Here is a 19,899-nt window from a genome sequence, read left to right as displayed (position 1 = left end):
AGAAAAGTTTAAAATGACATTGTTGGGCAGTATGCTTTATTTTTTAATGATATTGTGTGGAAGGGAAGCTAAGGTGGCATTGGGGGCTTCACTTTGGAAATTGAGTTATTGGCATGAGGGATGTCATTTGATAGGTGATCCATTTATGAAGCGACTACTTTGAATGTCAAGGACTACTTTGAATGTCAAGTTGGTGACGTTGAGTGTGTTTTTACCATCGTTAGCTTATTTTTGAAAGTTATTTTTTCAGTTTGGTAATGCATTTGGAAAGTTACGTTATTGTTGGCTAGTAATGGCAATGTTTCAGCAGTTTTGGGACTATTGTGTGTATTTTGTATTTGGATGTGTCATTTTTATATAAGGTGGTAGTCTGTCTTAAATTATGCCTCCTTTAAGGGCAGCAGTGTCTTTCCTATTAACTTCCCAATTATTATTGTACAAGTACAATTTATAAAAGTAGATATAAAGGCGCTGTGATTATGGCCATGCAAGTAATGAGGTATAAAGGCTGCAAGTGAACTCTCTGCTTACTTTAAGTTCTGGATTTTGGGCTGGTTAAAAGTGCATTTTAGGTTGTTTTTAGTTTGGCAATATAGCAAGTTGCAAGTGACTTTTGTATATACTGAGACGTGCGTGGCATTATTATTTTTGGTTTTAAGCTTTTTCTTTTGTTTGTGGAAAGATTATTGGTTGTATGTAAAATTATGCTGACAATTATAAATAGAACTGTAGTTTAATCGAATTGGCTGACTTGATTTGGAACATTCTCATTGAAGATTATTTTGGAAATTATTTAGTAATAAATTCATGCTCACAAAATGTGATGCAAGCTGCACCAGATGTTGATTCACCACTACTGTAGGTGAACAGTTAGATGATGCATCTGTGCAAGTATTAGTATGGTCTTGTCCTTTGATAGCTCAGCTGACATGTTCCATGCATTGAGAATAGCTAAAAGATTGTTGCAATGTCTTTAAATGAACAAATATTAATTCAGAACTAGATACTTTTTCAATCACAAAAACATGTTTAGAGTTGCTTCCAGATCTGCTGATGTTGTCTAGATAGGCTTGAGCCCCCTTCACCCTGGATTGTACTAGGTGTGTTTAAGAAATATACTCAGTAGAGTACATGCATTGATACATGAATTAAGTTAAATGGTCAGACACTGAAATAAAATAAACCTGTCATTTCATTGAGATACTAAAAATGAATTACTGGATTGAAACCGACATTTTCAAAATATATGTAATTGATGTAATTGTAATTGCTGCTTTTTCACTAATGACGTGCCATAATCTCCATAGAATGTTTAAAATGAATAAGCTGTGTTATTCCCCTTAATATCAAAATACTACCATAAGCTTGAAGTAGAATCGTTTTTACAGTCAAATTTTTTGTTTATTTGTTTGGGACCAGAAATTAATATTGAGCTGCCTTGTTGGAGAGCAATGAAGTGTGGGAGTCCCCAGCCCAACCTAAATACGCACACACCTCCTGACCACCACAGACACTCCTCTGTTAAATTACTAATATTACTGTTAAAATTCACACTTAAGTCATTTGTCATTCGCCACAAACTATTGCTGTTTGAGTCACTAATAAGAGTACAAATTTAAAAATAAATATATTGTAATAACCTGAACTGATACAGTACTTTATTAGGATAGATATAAGTAAAAGTTTATTAAAAGGCATACATTTAATTAAATAAATCTCTCCTCTTCTTGGCAGTTTTTTTTTCCTATGCTGTGTTAACTGATTCTCCCTGAGCCAGAAGAACTAATTGGACTTATCTCTTTATTTGATAGTCTTATTTTCCATAGAGTAAGATTTGAAGGTAACATATAAAAATTGAAAGTCTGTCATAATACCCAAAAATAAATTGCATAAGCCAGAAAAGCTTGTCATGTTCATTAATTTCAGAAAAAGCTTTGACCAGGATTTACCAAACTTTTTTAAGCCCAAGGACCCCTACAATGATATACCACCTTGTCAGTCCCCAATTTCCACTAATGTAAACTGAAAGTTAACCATGATCTTGGTTTCTGCAAACATATTAGTCCCACAGAATGATTCTGTAAAATAGCAGACCTATTATTCAAAGCTATTGCTTAGCAATAGCAAACTTTTAACGAATATTTGATTGAATGTCACTATAAGTCTTTCTGCTATTGATAAATATTAATAACACTAAAATCAAATGTTAGACATTTGCATTTTATTATTAATAATTGTTAACATTCAGCATTTTTCTTCATTGTATATTTTGTGCACTAGTCTGCTAATTCCTAAAATTGTTCTGAAAATGACACAGCAAACAAGTTTACCATTGGTGGACCACAACAGCAGAAGGGGGAGAGTGACAATTTTTAGACTGCTTTTGTCTGGGTGATGGCACTCACTGGGTACAACACACTTTTTCACAAAAATCCGTTGGTCTTGGAGCATCATTCCTGGGCAGATTCCACCTTGGCATGCATTGGCTCAAAGTATTGGGAAGTGAGACAGGGCTGTGACCTCTGACTCCACAAGCAGTAACTGGCTACTGGTGGTCACAGAATAGGAGAGCAAAGTCTTGTAAATGAGACAGGAGTGGAGACTCACTGAGGAGTACAGTGAGACGTAGCGGTTGGATTGAAATGCAGCCTACATGGATACTCTGGTTTAGATAATGCGTAAGTGTATGACTACATTAATACAGGACTACTTTTAGGCAAAAATTGCAGTAAACGTTTAGTTGCCTTTATTAAAAAAAATCTACATGTTAGAATTTTCATATAATCTTTAGAATTGTAATTTTTTTTTTTTGGGACAGTCAACCTCACCAAGCTTGCACTGGACCCCAAATTTGAAAACCCCTGGCCTAGGTATTATTGAATTAGTAATATTGTTTTAAAGGTGCATATTATAGAAACAAATTATAATATTGTTAAAAAAAAGTACAGGCATTATAAAGGAAAGAGTTTACACTGGAGGTTTATAAGGTTTGGAAATTCAAAACCCAAGGGCTCCAGCTGCTGCAGGGCCACAAACTTTTTATATCTTGTGTCTCTGGGAAGGGGTCTGCAGATTTTATACATTTATTGTAAGAACTGTATACCAAACAGACAGATCTCCCTCTTAAGTCCACTATATAGGGAACGTGGCTGTTATGTGTCTGTGTCTACTCTTTCAAGAAACACTATGGCTCTTGTTAACTAGCATACGCCACTGTTTATATTGCAGCTGTTAAAAATAGTATTCATTTCACATACTGGCAGAGTTGTTCTTAACATCTGTGACTTGACATAAATGCCAAGGCTGACTGCATTTGTTCCTGCTAGGAAGTTTAAAGCACAATGTTTTGCATATTACTTTTGGGTAAATGGAAAAACTTAGCTTGCTTGCCTTTTTTTCATTTTTGTATGAGAATGTCTTTAGATAGTTTTGTGTTTGTTTGTTATTTTTGATTCATCCTTAGCTGACTGGAAACGAGTCATTTTCCTTGTGGTTAACTGGTGTTCCCCCACAAAGTATTTTTGATGTGGACTGAGGGGGTAGTTATATACTTGCACTAATTAGAATAAAAAAATGGCTTTTATTGATATGGGGGTTAAAGTCACCATATATGGGCTGTCATATGTATTTGTGGTTTATATTTTCTATTCCAGCTATTATTTCATTTACTGCAAAAATTACAGATTTAACTACTTTAAAAGTGCAGTGTGACCTGGGTGTGGTCTTGCTGCCTTACTGACTGGGATGGGCTCCAGTGAGTCTCAGTGTTTTAAAAGTTCAAGCAGTTTGAGGCAGTCAGTTACTTGGTTTGTTAAAATTACATGGTTAATGCAATAAATAGGCTGTATTTGAATTATATTTTGCAGTATCTAAATATCATTTAATCCATTTGGAAATAGAGTTGTTTCAGAGAAGCAATAATAAAATGTTATGCTAATAAGGTATATGTTATTTTAATGTTTTAAGGGAAAATATTCCCCACACTTTATTATACATAAAAAGGCATAATAAGGTCTTATGCTTATTGCCCTTTCTTCTCATGTGAAGAGCAACAGACCTAAACCTGACTTTTTTTAGGAACCTAATTTTTTATTCTCAAATTCATTTTGAGATGTCTATTTTCAGCACTTTTTCAAATACACAGTACTTTTTGAAAATTAGAATAAATTTTATGATGTAATTTTGCTAATCTATGCAATACTGAACCCTCTTAAACCAGTATAAGATTGTGAGGAACAGAGTTTAAGGATAACTACATTCATCCATTTTATAAACCTCACCTTTTGAGATGTTAGAGTTGGAAGCTTATCACAGGCAGTATTAGCCTTAAGACAGGAATAGGCACTAGCTCATGGTATGGCACACTCGTTCACACAAGGGGAACCAATTAATACATTTCAGAAGTGATGTATCAATGGGTAAATCTGCTTGGAGGTATTTAGCCAGCAATGTATCATGTTTATTCCACTTCTCTTCTTTCACTTCCAATAATTGGTATTTCCAGTGTAAGGAGTATTGTTGAGAAACATAACACAACAAAAGCATCATAAGGCCGTAAACTTTTTGTGGAGGAATTCCTTTATAATTGCCAAGGTAAGTTTCTTAGCATACTAGCATAACAAATGTTAACAATTTCAGCTAACTTTTTATATTTAACATTAGTAAACACACTCATGTTGTGTAATATAGAATAAATGAAGTAAATTGGCTTTAGTAATATAAATAATCCATGTATACCTAACGACCTTTTATCTTCCCACTGTTTTCAAGTTTACTCATGTTTGTTATATGTGAGTTATTAAGTTCCTGTTAAGAAATGTGTGGACATATAGCATTTAAACATATTATTCATATGGTTAGTCAGAAAAAGAATTAATCTAATCACATTGCAGTTAGGTTAAGGCATACTGCATATACTGACCAGGAGCAGGTGCCATTGCATAGTTGTGTTTCATTAAGAAAGGACCTGATGTACTCTTTTCCATCTAAACAGACTCTGACATGGTTACTCCAAGACAAGCATCTGCCCTTTCATAAACCAATTCCTGTGTTAGTATGACACCAAAGCTGTTAAAAGGCACAGCATCAATCTTAAGGCAGTCCAAAAACGTTATTTACTCATCAAATTTAAAGTGCTGGCTAGAAATATAAGTACTACCATGCTGTATAAAATACGTAGACCTTTATCTCTTTTGTATGCTTGGATCAGTTTTCTTCTCTAGGTTTCAATAGTTGTAAAGCTGATGAAACTCGGGCAAGAATGCTTTTGTTTAGGATTTGAACAGAGTTCAAATCTGCCATTGCACAGAATTACTGGAAAGCAGTTTACTTGTCAACAGCGCCTCCCAAAAGAAAAAAATACAGAAGTGTAAAAAGGACTAATTTACAGTCATCAATTAATCTAATATCCTTCTTTAGGAAGATGCAGGTACCTGGACATAACCCCAGCAGATATGGTGATAATGTTCAAATTTCACACAGAAAGTGATCAGATTTGGACTTTAACCTTGCATAACACAAATTCACTAGTCAGGATGGTGTGATTCAAGAATTTAGGATGAGCACTGTCTTTACTACAATTCAGGATCACTTGTAGCTGGAACCTGTCTCACCAATAACAAATGTGTGGTAGGAACCAACATTGATTAAGATGCCAGTCCATTAGAATGTATATTCACATACACTGGGCAAGTTAGCTTAAGAGATAACATGTTTGAGATGTGGAAGGAAGTCTTGAGTACTCAGGGAAAACTTATGCAGTGCTGGAATGGTGAGCAGACTCCACAGAGGCTATGATTAGGCAAGGATTTTAACTCTGTGTGCTGACACTCAGAGGGAAAAAGATTTATTAGTGTGCCAGTTAAGAGCATTGTCTAGTTTAAATGCTCTGTTTAGAACAGAAAAGGCTCAAACATACTTCAGTGTGTACTGGCTGAATTTTCTTAATGGATTGTCTTTATTTCTGCAGTTAAATAATTTATTGTGAATTTTGGAAAAGAGTGGTGGCACAGTGGTAACACTGCTGCCTTGCAATAAGGAGACCGGGGTTCAACTTCCTGTGGCTTACAGCATGGAGTTTGCATGTCCAAATGGAGGTTTTCCTGTCATAGTCCAAGCACATGCAGGTTAGGTGAATTGGCATTACTAGAATTGGCCCCTGTGTGTGTCTGTGTGTCCCTGCGATGGACTGGCACCCTGTCCAGAGTTTGTTCCTGCCTTATGCTCAATACCTGCTCCAGCATTTCTGCAAGCCATCTCAGGATAAGCAAATTTGAAAATAGATGTATGGGAAATTGTTCTTTTTCTGCTTTTCACAATGTTATTTAAATGTATAGAGGTAGACATAATTTAAACTTGAATTTACATGTGTGTATGTCACATGGGTTTGGTTTATGCATTAACTTTGTTTGTGTAGGTTAATTATTCATGTATATAAAAAGCATTTTTTTCAGTTGCATGACCTGCGGTCAGTATATTTCTGCTTTCTAAGTTGGTTTTCCAAATTGAAAGTATATTATCATAAAAATACAGTATGTCAAATGAAAATATAAAAATGAATATTTATTTGAAATATTGAGTAAAAATCTTTCACTAGCCAGGAATTGCATACGTCTTAACATTTTTATGTACTAAGGGGCTTTGCTCGCCAACCCCTGTGTTTGGTTAATCGGATATACAATTAAATTTTTTTTTTCCTTTGGAATTGTTTCAATTTCATTATTTGCACTTTTAAATAAAAGCTTCATTAAAAACAATATTTTTTGGAGACACATTGTGACAACGCAACGTATAACTGCCCATGAGTGAATATTGTTTCTGTTTCTCTAATAAATAATCAGACTTCTTCTAATGTTTGTCCCTGTGATTTATTGATTGTCATAGCAAAGCCTTTTCTCACGGTAAACTGTAAACATTTTAATGCAAATGGCATATCACAATCTCCTTTGGTGAGTAATGTTATTCGCGGAATATATACATTACCTTTCTTTTTACCTGTTAAAATTTGCATCGCTTTTTCATGATCATAAATATACACCTGACCAAATTGTGTATTCTTTGAAATTCAACTTGTCGTTGCTTTAACTGTTCCGGGACCTCAGATTCTCATGGCGTATGGTCTATTAGTGCGTAAATCCACGTTTTGTACATTGAATGATGCGACTGCGAAAAGACTTTGTTGTCTACTCTTTGCCTTTTATTTCTGACCTCGATTTGTCCTGCTATTTTTTCAGTTACACCTGGTTCTGATGATTAATCACCTTTTGTTTTGCGGTAATGTGATCTTTTCTGTCTTTTCTTTGATACTGTAGCGACTGACATGATAAAGTGTCACAAAAGTTTTACTTGAACAATCACTGACTTCGTAACCCCAAACACAACTTTCTAACACCCTCTCCAATCCCTCACCCCCAGTGTCTCCCCCCTTACCGCATCAATCAGTACCCCTCTATCAGTCTTCCGTGCTGTACCGCGTCCTCCCTCAATTGGACCGAACAGTCACTTAAAACCAAAAAGGTTGGGGATATTTTTTAGACTCAGAGAAGGCTTAATATTGTATACCTTGGGTTATCTTCTGGAAATGAGACTCCATGGCCTTTGCTGCATGCCATACTGGTATCTTTACTCAAGGAGTAAAAGTCATGCATATGTATAGTCAATGCTGACAAATTTATAACATGGTCTGCTCAGTTTTTCTGAAGAGGTTTACTGCCATCACAGTTTGAGAATGCCTACAGTCTTTACAGTGTCCCTTCTACATCTTGGCAGCATCCCTAGTTGAGTTGTGTGTTTTCTAGCCTTCTGAAATTGTCAGATAGTTTTGGAAAATATTCTTTGAGGCATTGCAAAAGTAATTCTCCATATGTTCTCCGACCTGGACCTTCCTATCAGACACTGCTTCAGTTGCTGCCTTCCTGGCCATCCTCTACCTCTCAGCCCAAAATTATCCTATTTATTCTTATCTTCAGCTTGCTGGATGGTGTATTATTGATCATTTTGCACATTCAGAACACCTTGCAAGGTAGTTTTAGTCATTCTGGCAGGCATCTTTTGTAAAATGTTTTTTCACCTAAAATCTATTGAAGAATGAAGACCTGAAAACATGTTAGTGAACTTTTGCAGATTAATGTTTTGCCAAAGGATGCTCATTAATTTCAAAATGCAGAAAATTTAGTCAAATGGGGTTTATTTTATATCCTACTTTTCTTGCTGAGAACCGCCAAGAAATACAACTGTTATAAAACAAACACATTTCATTAAAGAGGATGTTAACAAAGGCGTTTTAAAATTTTGAATATAAGTGATTTCAACCTGGGACTAGAAGTCTAATGCATCTGGATCTATTGCAGGTTTATTTTTAACTCTTACCTTTAGCCTAATTAACAATTTTTTTGCATTTTGCTGGTTTAATTAGAGTTGTCACAAGACAAGTGTAAGTGGCAAAATAAACTCTTAACACGGGAGCTGCGAATTTTGCTGTGTAGTAGGAGCCATATTTCCAAGATGTGTTGACTTGTGTAAATTTGCAGGGTTACAGCAAGCATTTTACATTTGTCTTAAAATAAAATGTAAGCAGTAGGTGTGTAATTTGCCTATGGCAGTAGATCAGTTTTTGTAGTTTCTATTTCTGTTTAAATAACTGAGGTTTCAGTATAAACTCTTATTTCTGTAATTTATGGGAGACTGCACAAGTAGAATCCTTTACTTTGTAATAATTTAATTTCCAGACTCTCCCTGTGTCAAAACCATTTCCGTTACATAAAATTATATCTGTGTATAAATGTTGAAAAATCATGACAATGGAAATGTGAAAATTTAAGGAGGTGCTACCAAGGGTTTGAATTTAGGTGTTCATTAATTTTCAAAAACCTACTTATTCCAAAACAGTATCACTGAGGGGCTGAATCCTTACTGGCAACATTGTGAACAATTCAGGAAACAACCCTGAATGGGTGCTAGTACATCACAGTGCATGTTTACCAACTCTCCTACGCTTGCTCATAATGACCCAGTTAAGACCGTTACTGCATGTAAACCAGTGCCCCTGGATTCATGATTCACAATTAAATTGAAAGAACTCTCCTGGAACAATCTTATTGATACCTTTGATGAAGACCTTGATGGCTTAGCACTTTTAATTTCCTTAACCTGTCAGGGCAGGACATGACCTTCACTCCAAGGATTTGCTTGATTCTCATCTCTACACAACTTTTATAGCTAACATGTCACTGTTTCTAGCATGATAACTTGAAAGACACACATTATTCTGGATTCAGTCTCACTAGATTCGGTTAGATAAACTTTATTAATCCCAAGAGGAAATTTAGAGGGAATCATAGAGGCTAGTGTAATGTCTCTTGATTTTATATTCTACTGTTTTTACATTATAACCCAACAGATTATTAGCTATTTTCATTACTTATGCGCATTACCCAAATAGTGAGAATGCTGCAGCAACGTAAAACCCCATAATACTTTTCAGAGGTTGCTCACAGCAGTCGCACACATCTTGTATTTGTAGTTTATATTCCTTTTGCCCTGAATGTAGTATGTTGTATTTGTCTATTTTGAAATGCATGTTCTATCCAATATGGAGACCAGAATTGTATGTGAAATTCCACTATCTGTATTATAAAGTTTAAGCATAACCTCCCTTGACGTGTACTCCACGTGTCATGCTATATAGCCTAACATCTTATTTGCCTTCCTGATGTGACAGTGACAAGTCTGCTGACTCCTAGATCCTTTCCATAAAATGTATTTTCAAGTTTCAAACCTCCCATTGTATATTCAGATATAATGATTCTACTTCCTACATGTAATACTTTACTTTTACTTACATTAAATGTCATTTGCCACAAATCTGTCCAACCCTGTAAGCTCTCCAGGTCCTTCTATAACAGTTGAACTGATTCTACATGATGTACCAGTCTATCTAATTTAGTATCTTTTACAAATCAAACCTCGCTTGTTCTTTATATTGTTATCTTCTAGATTTTTTGTTTATGTTGAAACGAGCAGTGGCTCCACCATGGATCCCTGAGGAACGCTATTTTTAACATCACCTAATTCTGAAAAAGTTAATCTCACCGTAACCCTGTGTTTCCTGTATTTGAGCAATTTTGTACCACTTATGCACATTTCCTTGAATTCAGTCCAATTTTTGCCTTCTGAAAATCATGGTAAAAAGTATCATATACACTTGTCTTATTGTATGCTTTTGTTTTTTCTGCATAATTTTCCAGCATTTTAGTGAAACACAACTTTCTCCATTTAAACCATTGAAGACTATGTGCTAACACCTCTGTTCTTGATATGTGCTACTTGTCCTTTTCCTTAATAATTGCTTCCATTATTTACCTGTGATGAATGTTAAGCTGACTGGCCTATAGTTGCTTGGATCAGCCTGTTCACCCTTTTTGTACAATGGGACAGTATTTATCAGCTTCCAACTTTAGGAATTTCCTCAGTGTACAGAGATTGTCTAAAAATATGCTCCAAGTGTTTATGTATGTACTCACTCTGGTTGACCTTATCCCTGCAATTAGTTTAGGAGGGCACAATAAACAAAACAGTCATAATTTGTGAATCAATTTGTAATATAAATATCTTTAATTCAAGTTAATTGGACCATAACAGTAAAGAAAGTAAATTTTCTAGCGGTTGTATAATAATATGGATTGTGACAAACAGAAAGCTATGATGACTTTGGGTTGCGAAGATTCTGCCGTTCCAGTTGCATAAATAGGAAGAAGCCATAGGGTTCATTTTGTAAATATTAAAAACTATTTCAGCATTGCAAGCCAAACTGCCATCAGGAAGTTTTACAGAAATGAATCCCATATTACTAGCTGGAGGGATAAATCCTCTTAGATTTAGATAGAACTTTAGATAGATAGAACTTTATTTGTCCCCAGGGAAAAATTGTCTTTTTACAGAAGTAAGTAAGTAAATAAATAAATAGGTAGATAAATAATTTAATAAATATACACACATTTTAGTCTAAACACACACCAGAATTACTATAAAGAAAGAAAATTAAAAAGAAAGAAAAGTTGGGATTTGGCTATTAGATAGATAGATACTTTATTAATCCCGAGGGGAAATTCACATACTCCAGCAGTAGCATACTGATAAAAAACAATATTAAATTAAAGAGTGATAAAAATGCATGTAAAAACAGACAATAACTTTGTATAATGTTAACGTTTACCGACCGGGGGGTAGAATTGAAGAGTCGCATAGTGTGGGGGAGGAACGATCACCTCAGTCTGTCAGTGGAGCAAGATGGTGACAGCAGTCTGTCGCTGAAGCTGCTCCTCTGTCTGGAGATGATCCTGTTCAGTGGATGCAGTGGATTCTCCATGATTGATAGGAGCCTGCTCAGCGCCTGTCGCTCTGCCACGGATGTCAAACTGTCCAACTCCATGCCTACAATAGAGTCTTACTTCCTCACCAGTTTGTCAAGGCGTGAGACGTCCTTCTTCTTTATGCTGTCTCCCCAGCACACCACCGCATAGAAGAGGGCACTTGCCACAGCTGTCTAATAGAACATCTGCAGCATCTTATTGCAGATGTTGAAGGATGCCAGTCTTCTAAGGAAGTATAGTCGGCTCTGTCCTTTCTTGCACAGAGCATCAGTATTGGCAGTCCAGTCCAATTTATCATCCAGCTGCACTTCCAGGTATTTATAGGTCTGTACCCTTTGCACACAGTCGCCTCTGATAATCACGGGGTCCAGGAGGGGCCTGGGTCTCCTAAAATCCACCACCAGCTCCTTAGTTTTACAAGTCACAGTGAGGCATTATGTAAATATTGCTGTTGTTAGAAAGGATCCCCCATAGCGCTTCTTAACACACTTCTGCTGAATAATATGTTGGCTGAAAGTTCTAAGTGTTATTGTGTCAGAGAGAGGATACGCAGCATTATTAATAATGACACTCCGTTTTGTTTTATAGTGTGTCCTATATCTGAGCTTGCCCTTTTAATTAGCATGTTGATTTGATGGACCTCCCTTGAAGTAATGTTACCAGCACACCACAACATAGAAAATTGCACTTGCCATCATAGAGTTATAGAAGATGTGAAGTATGTCACTTCCCACATTAAGGTAATTATCTTCTTCTAAGGAAAAGGAGCCTTCTCTGCCCTTTCCTTATATAATTCTACGTGGCATTGATTCAACAAGGTGCTGAAAGCATTCTTTAGAAATGTTGGCCCATATTGATAGGATAGCATCTTGCAGTTGATGGAGATTTGTAGGATGCACATCCAGGGCACGAAGCTCCCGTTCCGCCACATCCCAAAGATGCTCTATTGGGTTGAGATCTGGTGACTGTGGGGGCCATTTTAGTATAGTGAACTCATTGTCATGTTCAAGAAACCAATTTGAAATGATTCGAGCTTTGTGACATGGTGCATTATCCTGCTGGAAGTAGCCATCAGAGGATGGGTACATGGTGGTATTGAAGGGATGGACATGGTCAGAAACAATGCTCAGGTAGCCCGTGGCATTTAAACGATGCCCAATTGGCACTAAGGGGCCTAAAGTGTGCCAAGAAAACATCCCCCACACCATTACACCACCACCACTAGCCTGCACAGTTGTAACAAGGCACGATGGATCCATGTTCTCATTCTGTTTACGCCAAATTCTGACTCTACCATTTGAAGGTCTCAACAGAAATCGAGACTCATCAGACCAGGCAACATTTTTCCAGTCTTCAACTGTCCAATTTTGGTGAGCTTGTGCAAATTGTAGCCTCTTTTTCCTATTTGTAGTGGAGATTAGTGGTACCCGGTGGGGTCTTCTGCTGTTGTAGCCCATCCACCTCAAGGTGGTGCATGTTGTGGCTTCACAAATGCTTTGCTACATACCTCGGTTGTAACGAGTGGTTATTTCAGTCAAAGTTGCTCTTCTATCATCTTGAATCAGTCGGCCCATTCTCCTCTGACCTCTAGCATCAACAAGGCATTTTTGCCCACAGGACTGCCGCATACTGGATGTTTTTCCCTTTTCACACCATTCTTTGTAAACCCTAGAAATGGTTGTGCATGAAAATCCCAGTAACTGAGCAGATTGTGAAATACTCAGACCGGCCCGCCTGGCACCAACAACCATGCCATGCTTAAAATTGCTTAAATCACCTTTCTTTCCCATTCTGACATTCAGTGTAGTTCCACTTTGTTCCCGAGATCAGTCCAACCTGTCATTAATGTGGACTCCCAGGTATTTGTGGGAATTTAACTCTTTTCTTCCCATTTAAACACAACAACCTATTGATTCTTGCCAGTATATTATTGAAACTTCTTTATATAAATTTGGCTAATCTACTTCAACTTCTAAAAGACCTCATGCATCATAATGTTAGGGCTGCTGAAAGTCAGACATTGTAACTTTGAAACCATTTAATTCAAACTTAAGCAGTTTTTATTTGTGCACAGTCTGTCAGAAGATACAATCACAGAAATACCTATATTGGTGAATTTATGTATGTACACTTTTGTTTTTAAGCAGTATAAAGAAAAGATGAAGCTCCTGGCCATCTTGGTGAATTGCTGAATGCCATTTGTACATTGACAATGTCAGAAGTGTTTCCAAGACGATTCTGTTTCAATTAATCTCATTCATATGTATACTAGGAATGGGGATTACTGGTATCATTCCTTGCTGTGATAAAATACTGACAGATAGTGACTTTTGCTTTCAGATATCTGATATAAAATCTAGTGCCCACCTGGCAGAAATAACCAGACCGCATAAACATTAGAACATTTTTTTTTCTCAATACATTTACATCTGTCTGACTACCTGTTACTTTTGGTTAATTGTGAGCTTGGAATTTGGTGAATATTTATATTGTGATCACAGAAAAATGTGTAGCCATGTACACACATACATATATATCCATACATTATATCAATGGAAAGTCTTTAGTTTATGTTCAACTTGAAACTATAGAATGATCTTGTTTAGTCTTAAATATCTATATCTCAGCTGACGTGCAAAATCAGTGATATAAACAGAAAAGCGGGCAGCACATTACACAAGTAGAAGTCAAACTTAATGATTGAAGTTGCTGATCTCGTTGCCTGAGGATATAAGATTACATTAATTAAATTTGCAGGGTACAACAAATTACACGACTCAGTGATGACTGTCTAAGGTATTGGAATCTGACCCCTTTATCTGACAGCCTATAGCATATTATCTGACTAAGCAAGTGCTGCATGAATGATCTCCAGGTATGGCAGGTGAAGTTGCAATCATTGTCTTTTTTTCCCCCCACTTTTGTTGTGGTATGTAAAACATGAGACATCAGACAGATGAGCCTCTCTTCTGTTTAAGTCCAAAACAAGTAAATTCCTTACATAACTGCATTATGTGTGTTGTACCACCAGCTAAGAGCTAATTGGGTCTGAACTGTTGAACACACATCCCTATGACTTGGGGTGAGTTACAAACCTGTTTGACTCAGTTCCTGAGGATGTCAGACTACATGACTGGTGTTCATAGAAGTGCACCAGGACTGCCTCAGGCCTGCTACGATTATGTAAATTAAGTCTTGGAATGAAAATGGCTGCAAAAAGCAAATAATGTGACAGGATGTTAAGAGCTGAATAGATGTGTGCTGCGAAAATGGAGGACTTGCCTCTGTGTGATTAAATTTAAACAGTGTTCTTTATTATCACATTCCTTGACCTGATTTATCAGGAACATGTGATGAATTATTGTTATTTTTAATTTTACATTTGGTAGATAATTTTACCCAATAAAATATTGCATTTATTTGGTTTTAGTTTATTTTTTTTTTTTTTTTTTTGGCCAAGAACAGCAGAAATATCATTGGTTTAAATTTACACAGTGAGTTGATCAAAAGGACAGAATAATTACTTTTAGTGATTCAAGATTCATTTTTTTTTCTTCATTGTCTGTATTCCATCTTTAATTTTATTTTATTTGGAAACATTTCTTGTATGTGGGCAAGAGAAAAATTTGAACATAAAATGTTTATCTGTCTTGCCATTATGAAACTACCTTAATTCAGTACTGAGATGGAACAGCTGGAGCTTACCTCGGACAGCGGGTTTCTACTACTCTACTAGATCTATCTTCTGATTTCTTAATTCAATCTATCAATCTAAGCAAACCCTTTATTACTGTGTTATGCAAATTTATTTCAATCTTTTCTATAGTAAGTAAAGGTAGCTTAGCAGGGTTTTATATTTTGTGACATGTAATTGCTTAGTATGATCAATGAATGGACATTGCATCATAGGTAATTGGCATGTAAATTAGTTGTTACTGATGGTTTGTTTTTAATAGTCAACTATGTTTAACAGTTCTTTTAACACCAGAACAGTTTTGTTTTTCAGCTAGTTTAGGGCTTTAAGCCTAAAATTAATGTCTTAAAGTACTTCCTCATCCTAGACATGCAGTTTTTATTTTTATTGTGAAATTCTGTAGGTGAACATGTAGCAACAGAGTTGGTTCTCTACATTCATTTTTTCTTCCCATAAAGTTAAGAGTGCTTCATTCTGATTCTGAGAAAGAACTCCACCACAGAATCTCCCTAGCTTTGTTTTCAAGGTAAAAAATTGTAGCATTTACTATGCTGCTACTGGAGTTCACATTTGTGAGAAGCTACCACTGCATAAAAGAAATTAGAAACTGGATACCAATTTTAAAAATCCACAGAATCAGAATGAGTTTTTATAAAATATGGGAGCTGCACTCTGTAGCAGCATAAAGCATAGATTATTAGAGTAGGCATAGGAGATAAATATTAAAAAATATTTAGAGTTGAAAATCTTTTGATAATCTATTCTTTGTGTTCTTCCTTTGATACTCTTTATACATACACCAGCATTCTTATCTAATAATCCTTTCAAAAATATGTGATGTTATGTAGAAATTATTGATTGAAGTTGCCATATTTTGCAATTCATATGAGGTTTCCTGATTTATCATTTCTGCTGAAAAACATTGAACCACCATGAAACTACCTGGCTTTGTTAGTTTTTGGAGCTACATACTTGTGAAATTTTGTGGTTTTCTTGGTTCATTTTTGTCCAATTGGAAAGTTGATATTGAGTCCTGTGATTGGTTTTAGCTTGTATCATCATGCACAAGACTAGTGGGAGTAGTGTTCCTCTAGGTGTTATTTATGTATAAAAAAAAAAAAGTAGTTGCTTGTTTGAATCACATTTGGTTTGCGCAGTACTCAGATTTTAGGTTTAAAAAGACAGTTAAAGGGCACTTATTGAAGTATATATCGGTAACAGTTGTCAGTTTAACTCGAAACTCCAGTCAATTGGAAGAAACTATACCTCCATGCAGGATATCAAAATAGCTGGAAGAAGTAGATATTTAATTACTGAACACAACACAAAACGGAGTATCCATAAACAAGTAAAACAGGAAATTTTGAGAAAGTCACAATAAAAATCGATTAACACAGCAGTAATTTCCTTCTTATTACCTTTGTGTTTAATAAACATTAATTATTTGTGAGTGTGTGTGTGATATAATGAATGTACAAAGAATGCCATAGTAAGCATCTTACCTTGTAGTAGAAGAATTACAGGGTCCAAAGCAGCATCCACATTTATAAAAATATTGTTTTAGCAAAATTAAGAAGCACTTGTTTAAAATAAATAATGCAACCAAGAAAACATTTGAAAGAATTTGGTTTATGGGCTAGTTCATAACAGTAGGTCTAATGCCTTATTTTGTATTTTGTAGACAATGTCCCGGCAGACCTGAAGGAGCCTTTTTACACAGATCAGTATGATCAGGAGCATATCAAGCCTCCCGTAGTCAATCTTTTACTATCAGCTGAGCTGTACTGTCGTGCTGGGAGTCTCATTCTGAAGAGCGATGCTGCCAAACCTCTATTGGGACACGATGCTGTCATCCAGGCACTGGCACAGAGGGGTCTGTATGTTACAGATCAAGAGAAGTTAGTCACTGAACGAGATCTACGTAAGAAGCCTATTCAAATGGTGAGTTTTTCATTAATTTGTTCTGTTTTTGTGAGAATATAGTGCTACTTGAGTGCTTTATTTTTGTTAAAGAAATCCTTAGAATTTTAGTGTGTTGTCTTTTTGCAAAACATGCATAAATACATAAGAATATAAGAAAATTGACAAACCAGAGGAGACTGTTCAGTCTGTCAAGCTCATTTGGTTAGCTAGTAGCTAATTAGCCCAATATCTCATCCAGGTACTTCTTAAAGGATGTGAAAGTTTCTGCTTTAACTACATGGCTAATGGTAGTTTGTTCCAGATTAACACAACTATTTGCACAAAGACGTTCTTGGCTTCAGTGCTAAATGCACTTCCTCTTAATTTCCACAGGTGTCCTTGAATATAAAATTCACTGTTAAATTGAAAGAACATTGCTAGATCATCAAAGACTTTGGATTAGGTACCCGTCGATTCTCTTCTGCTCAGGACTAAACAGGTTTAATTATTTGAGTCTGTCAGTGTAGGACACGTCCTTAAGTCCTGGGATGCACTTGGTTGCAGCCATATGTTTCCTGTAGTGTGGTGACCAGAATTGCTCACAGTACTCTAGATGTAGTCTGCCTAGTGCGTGTTATGGTGTTGATTTACTATAAATTGAACTGTTTTAACAATATAACCTAACATTTTATTTGTCCTTTTTAATCAGTTGTGCATATTGCTTAAATGTTGAAAATGTTGTGTCAACATAAACCCCTAAGTCCTTTTCAGAAGTTACTTCCTGTAGGACTAGTATCTCCCATTTTGTAATTAAATCTCATCTTAATATTTGCTTAAGAAGAATACATGTTAAAGGTGTAAAGCAGTGCTTGTCTACTGGTTTAACTTTTTAATAGTGATCTAGCACTGACCAAAAGAGTTGAAAAAGCTTAAATGTTTATTGCATTGATGCATTTGTAGGCTGCTGCATTTGGTCTTTCCATAGGGATTGACTTTGACTTTACCCGGTGTAAATAAATCCTTCTAAGAATATGTTAAACCTAACATACATTTCTGACATTAATTTTGAACTGAACTGGCCCCAGTTCTATAGTTAATTCCTTATTATGAAGACGTGTAGTATTTTTTTTCCAAAAAAGAAAATGCAAAAATGCATTAAGATTACTGATGGCATTAATACTAGAAATAAGTTATTCAAGGGGGATACTTTGTCTCCTTCCTGCCTACAGTAAACCAGGGTAATTATTTAAATTTCTAAGTAGCAAATTTAGGCTTATTCCACGTCAACTTGTATGAATGTAAAAATGCTGTTTTCAACATTTTAAATGTTTTTTTTTCCTCACTGGTGTTTTCTAATCACTTTCTAAAAGTTTATCACCCACTCTACAATAACAAAAATATGTTCTTTTTGGACATATGTGGTTTTTCAACTTAGATCGCTGTTTGTTTGCAAGGTAAATCAAAATGCTAAAAGAACAAGGACTAAACAAAGCATACTTTATTTACTGGTCTAATGCACTGATAAAAAACAGTTTTCAGTGAATGTACAGTATTAGCAGACTGTTTTAAAAAATTAGTAATGATACTTCCTTTATATTTGGAGAAGTAGTGGCCTATAGATTTATTTCTTATTTCAATGCGTTTAAAAACTGACACTTTTAAAAGTGACAGCAGGGAGGATTATATGGTATTTTTAGAAATCATTTTTTGCAATGGTCTAATAGTCAGCTTTGTTTCTAGTAAAATATTGCCTTCATTTTAAAATGCTTTTTGGTGCTTACTGGAAATCAAATTCTGTGAGGCAGTCCATTGTAGGCTAGGCTGTTAGTTTTTATTTGCTGCAATACCACTATAATTTTAGGTCTTGCATTTTAGTAATGTTTTAGGGCAAATGCATACTTATTAGTTGCCATGGTAGCATTATTAAAATTGCAGAGAAAAATGTGTTTAAGGGTATTCTTTAAAAGGTCATATTGCCATAAATGTGTTAGGGGAAGATAGATTAGATAGATGTGCCCTTGATTCATGTAGAACTTGAAGCAGATTGTTGTATGGAACAGTGTGTAGATCAAGATCAAGAGTCCAACTGCAGTAGCATGACTTTCTTTTCTTTTCTGTTACATTTCTTTTCTTTTCTGTTACATTTTTGTTTAATTTTATTTTTCATTGGGAAAGTTATTACAAAAGAAGGTAAGGGTGACTAAAAGTAAAGGGATAAGTTTGTAATTTAAACAAACATAAAAGATATATTTTCACAAATGTAGTGAGGTGAGCTGTCCTTTTTTTTTTTAAATAAATCTTGGTAAGTGGTCTACAATTGTGACCAGTAAAAATAAGTCTAAACATGAAACAAAAGGCTGCATATTTCCCAAATGCATTCACTTCATGAGACTGTATGCTTATTAAATAATTTCTTAGTAGTATTGCACCAAAATGAGCATCTTTTAACACATGGTTTTTTGCCATTGCATAGGCCTGAATTAAAATAATTTCACTTTAGATTTATGCTTTTCAAGTAAGCTGAGTTATAAAACTACAAGTTGATGAAAAGTCCTTTTATTGCTGAAGTATTTTTTAAATAAATATATAAAATAGTAACAAAATGTGAGCAGCTTTGGGCAATCTATCCACTACTTAGCTGGTAAGTCATGGATACACATTGTTTATTAAGCTCAACTTGCTTAAATAGTGTTGCTTTCTGCGTCCTGATTCACTTTGTTCCACTATGATCCCTTCTCTTCCACCCTTGCTTTCTCCATTTGCTTTCGCATTGCATTTTTTCACAGTATGTCACTTCTACTAATTCCTCATTGTAAAAAAGTCAGAACAGTGCAGTGTGATGTGTAACTCATTCATTATACAAAAGCATGTGCTGTTTGAAAGTACTTCTATAATAAGTGCAAGAGAGGAAGGGAAGAAGAATTACACTTTTAG

At 35.4% G+C, this 19,899-nt stretch overlaps 1 protein-coding gene across 7 annotated transcripts in view; it reads left to right on the top strand.

Annotated features, from left to right (window-relative positions):
• The window catches only part of camsap2a (calmodulin regulated spectrin-associated protein family, member 2a), a 200,446-nt gene that overhangs the window by 14,822 nt on the left and 165,725 nt on the right, over window positions 1–19,899 (top strand). For all 7 annotated transcript variants that reach the window (XM_039735962.1, XM_039735967.1, XM_039735966.1 and 4 more), the window contains exon 2: window positions 16,745–17,004. In XM_039735962.1, coding sequence (XP_039591896.1) covers window positions 16,745–17,004 — 260 coding nt within the window. The remainder of the gene's footprint in view (window positions 1–16,744; window positions 17,005–19,899) is intronic.

This window comes from Polypterus senegalus, chromosome 14, assembly GCF_016835505.1.
Source record: "Polypterus senegalus isolate Bchr_013 chromosome 14, ASM1683550v1, whole genome shotgun sequence".
Lineage (NCBI taxonomy): Eukaryota > Metazoa > Chordata > Cladistia > Polypteriformes > Polypteridae > Polypterus > Polypterus senegalus.
The sequence above is the reverse complement of the archived record's forward strand: the minus strand, read 5'-3'. Positions and strand labels throughout refer to the sequence as shown.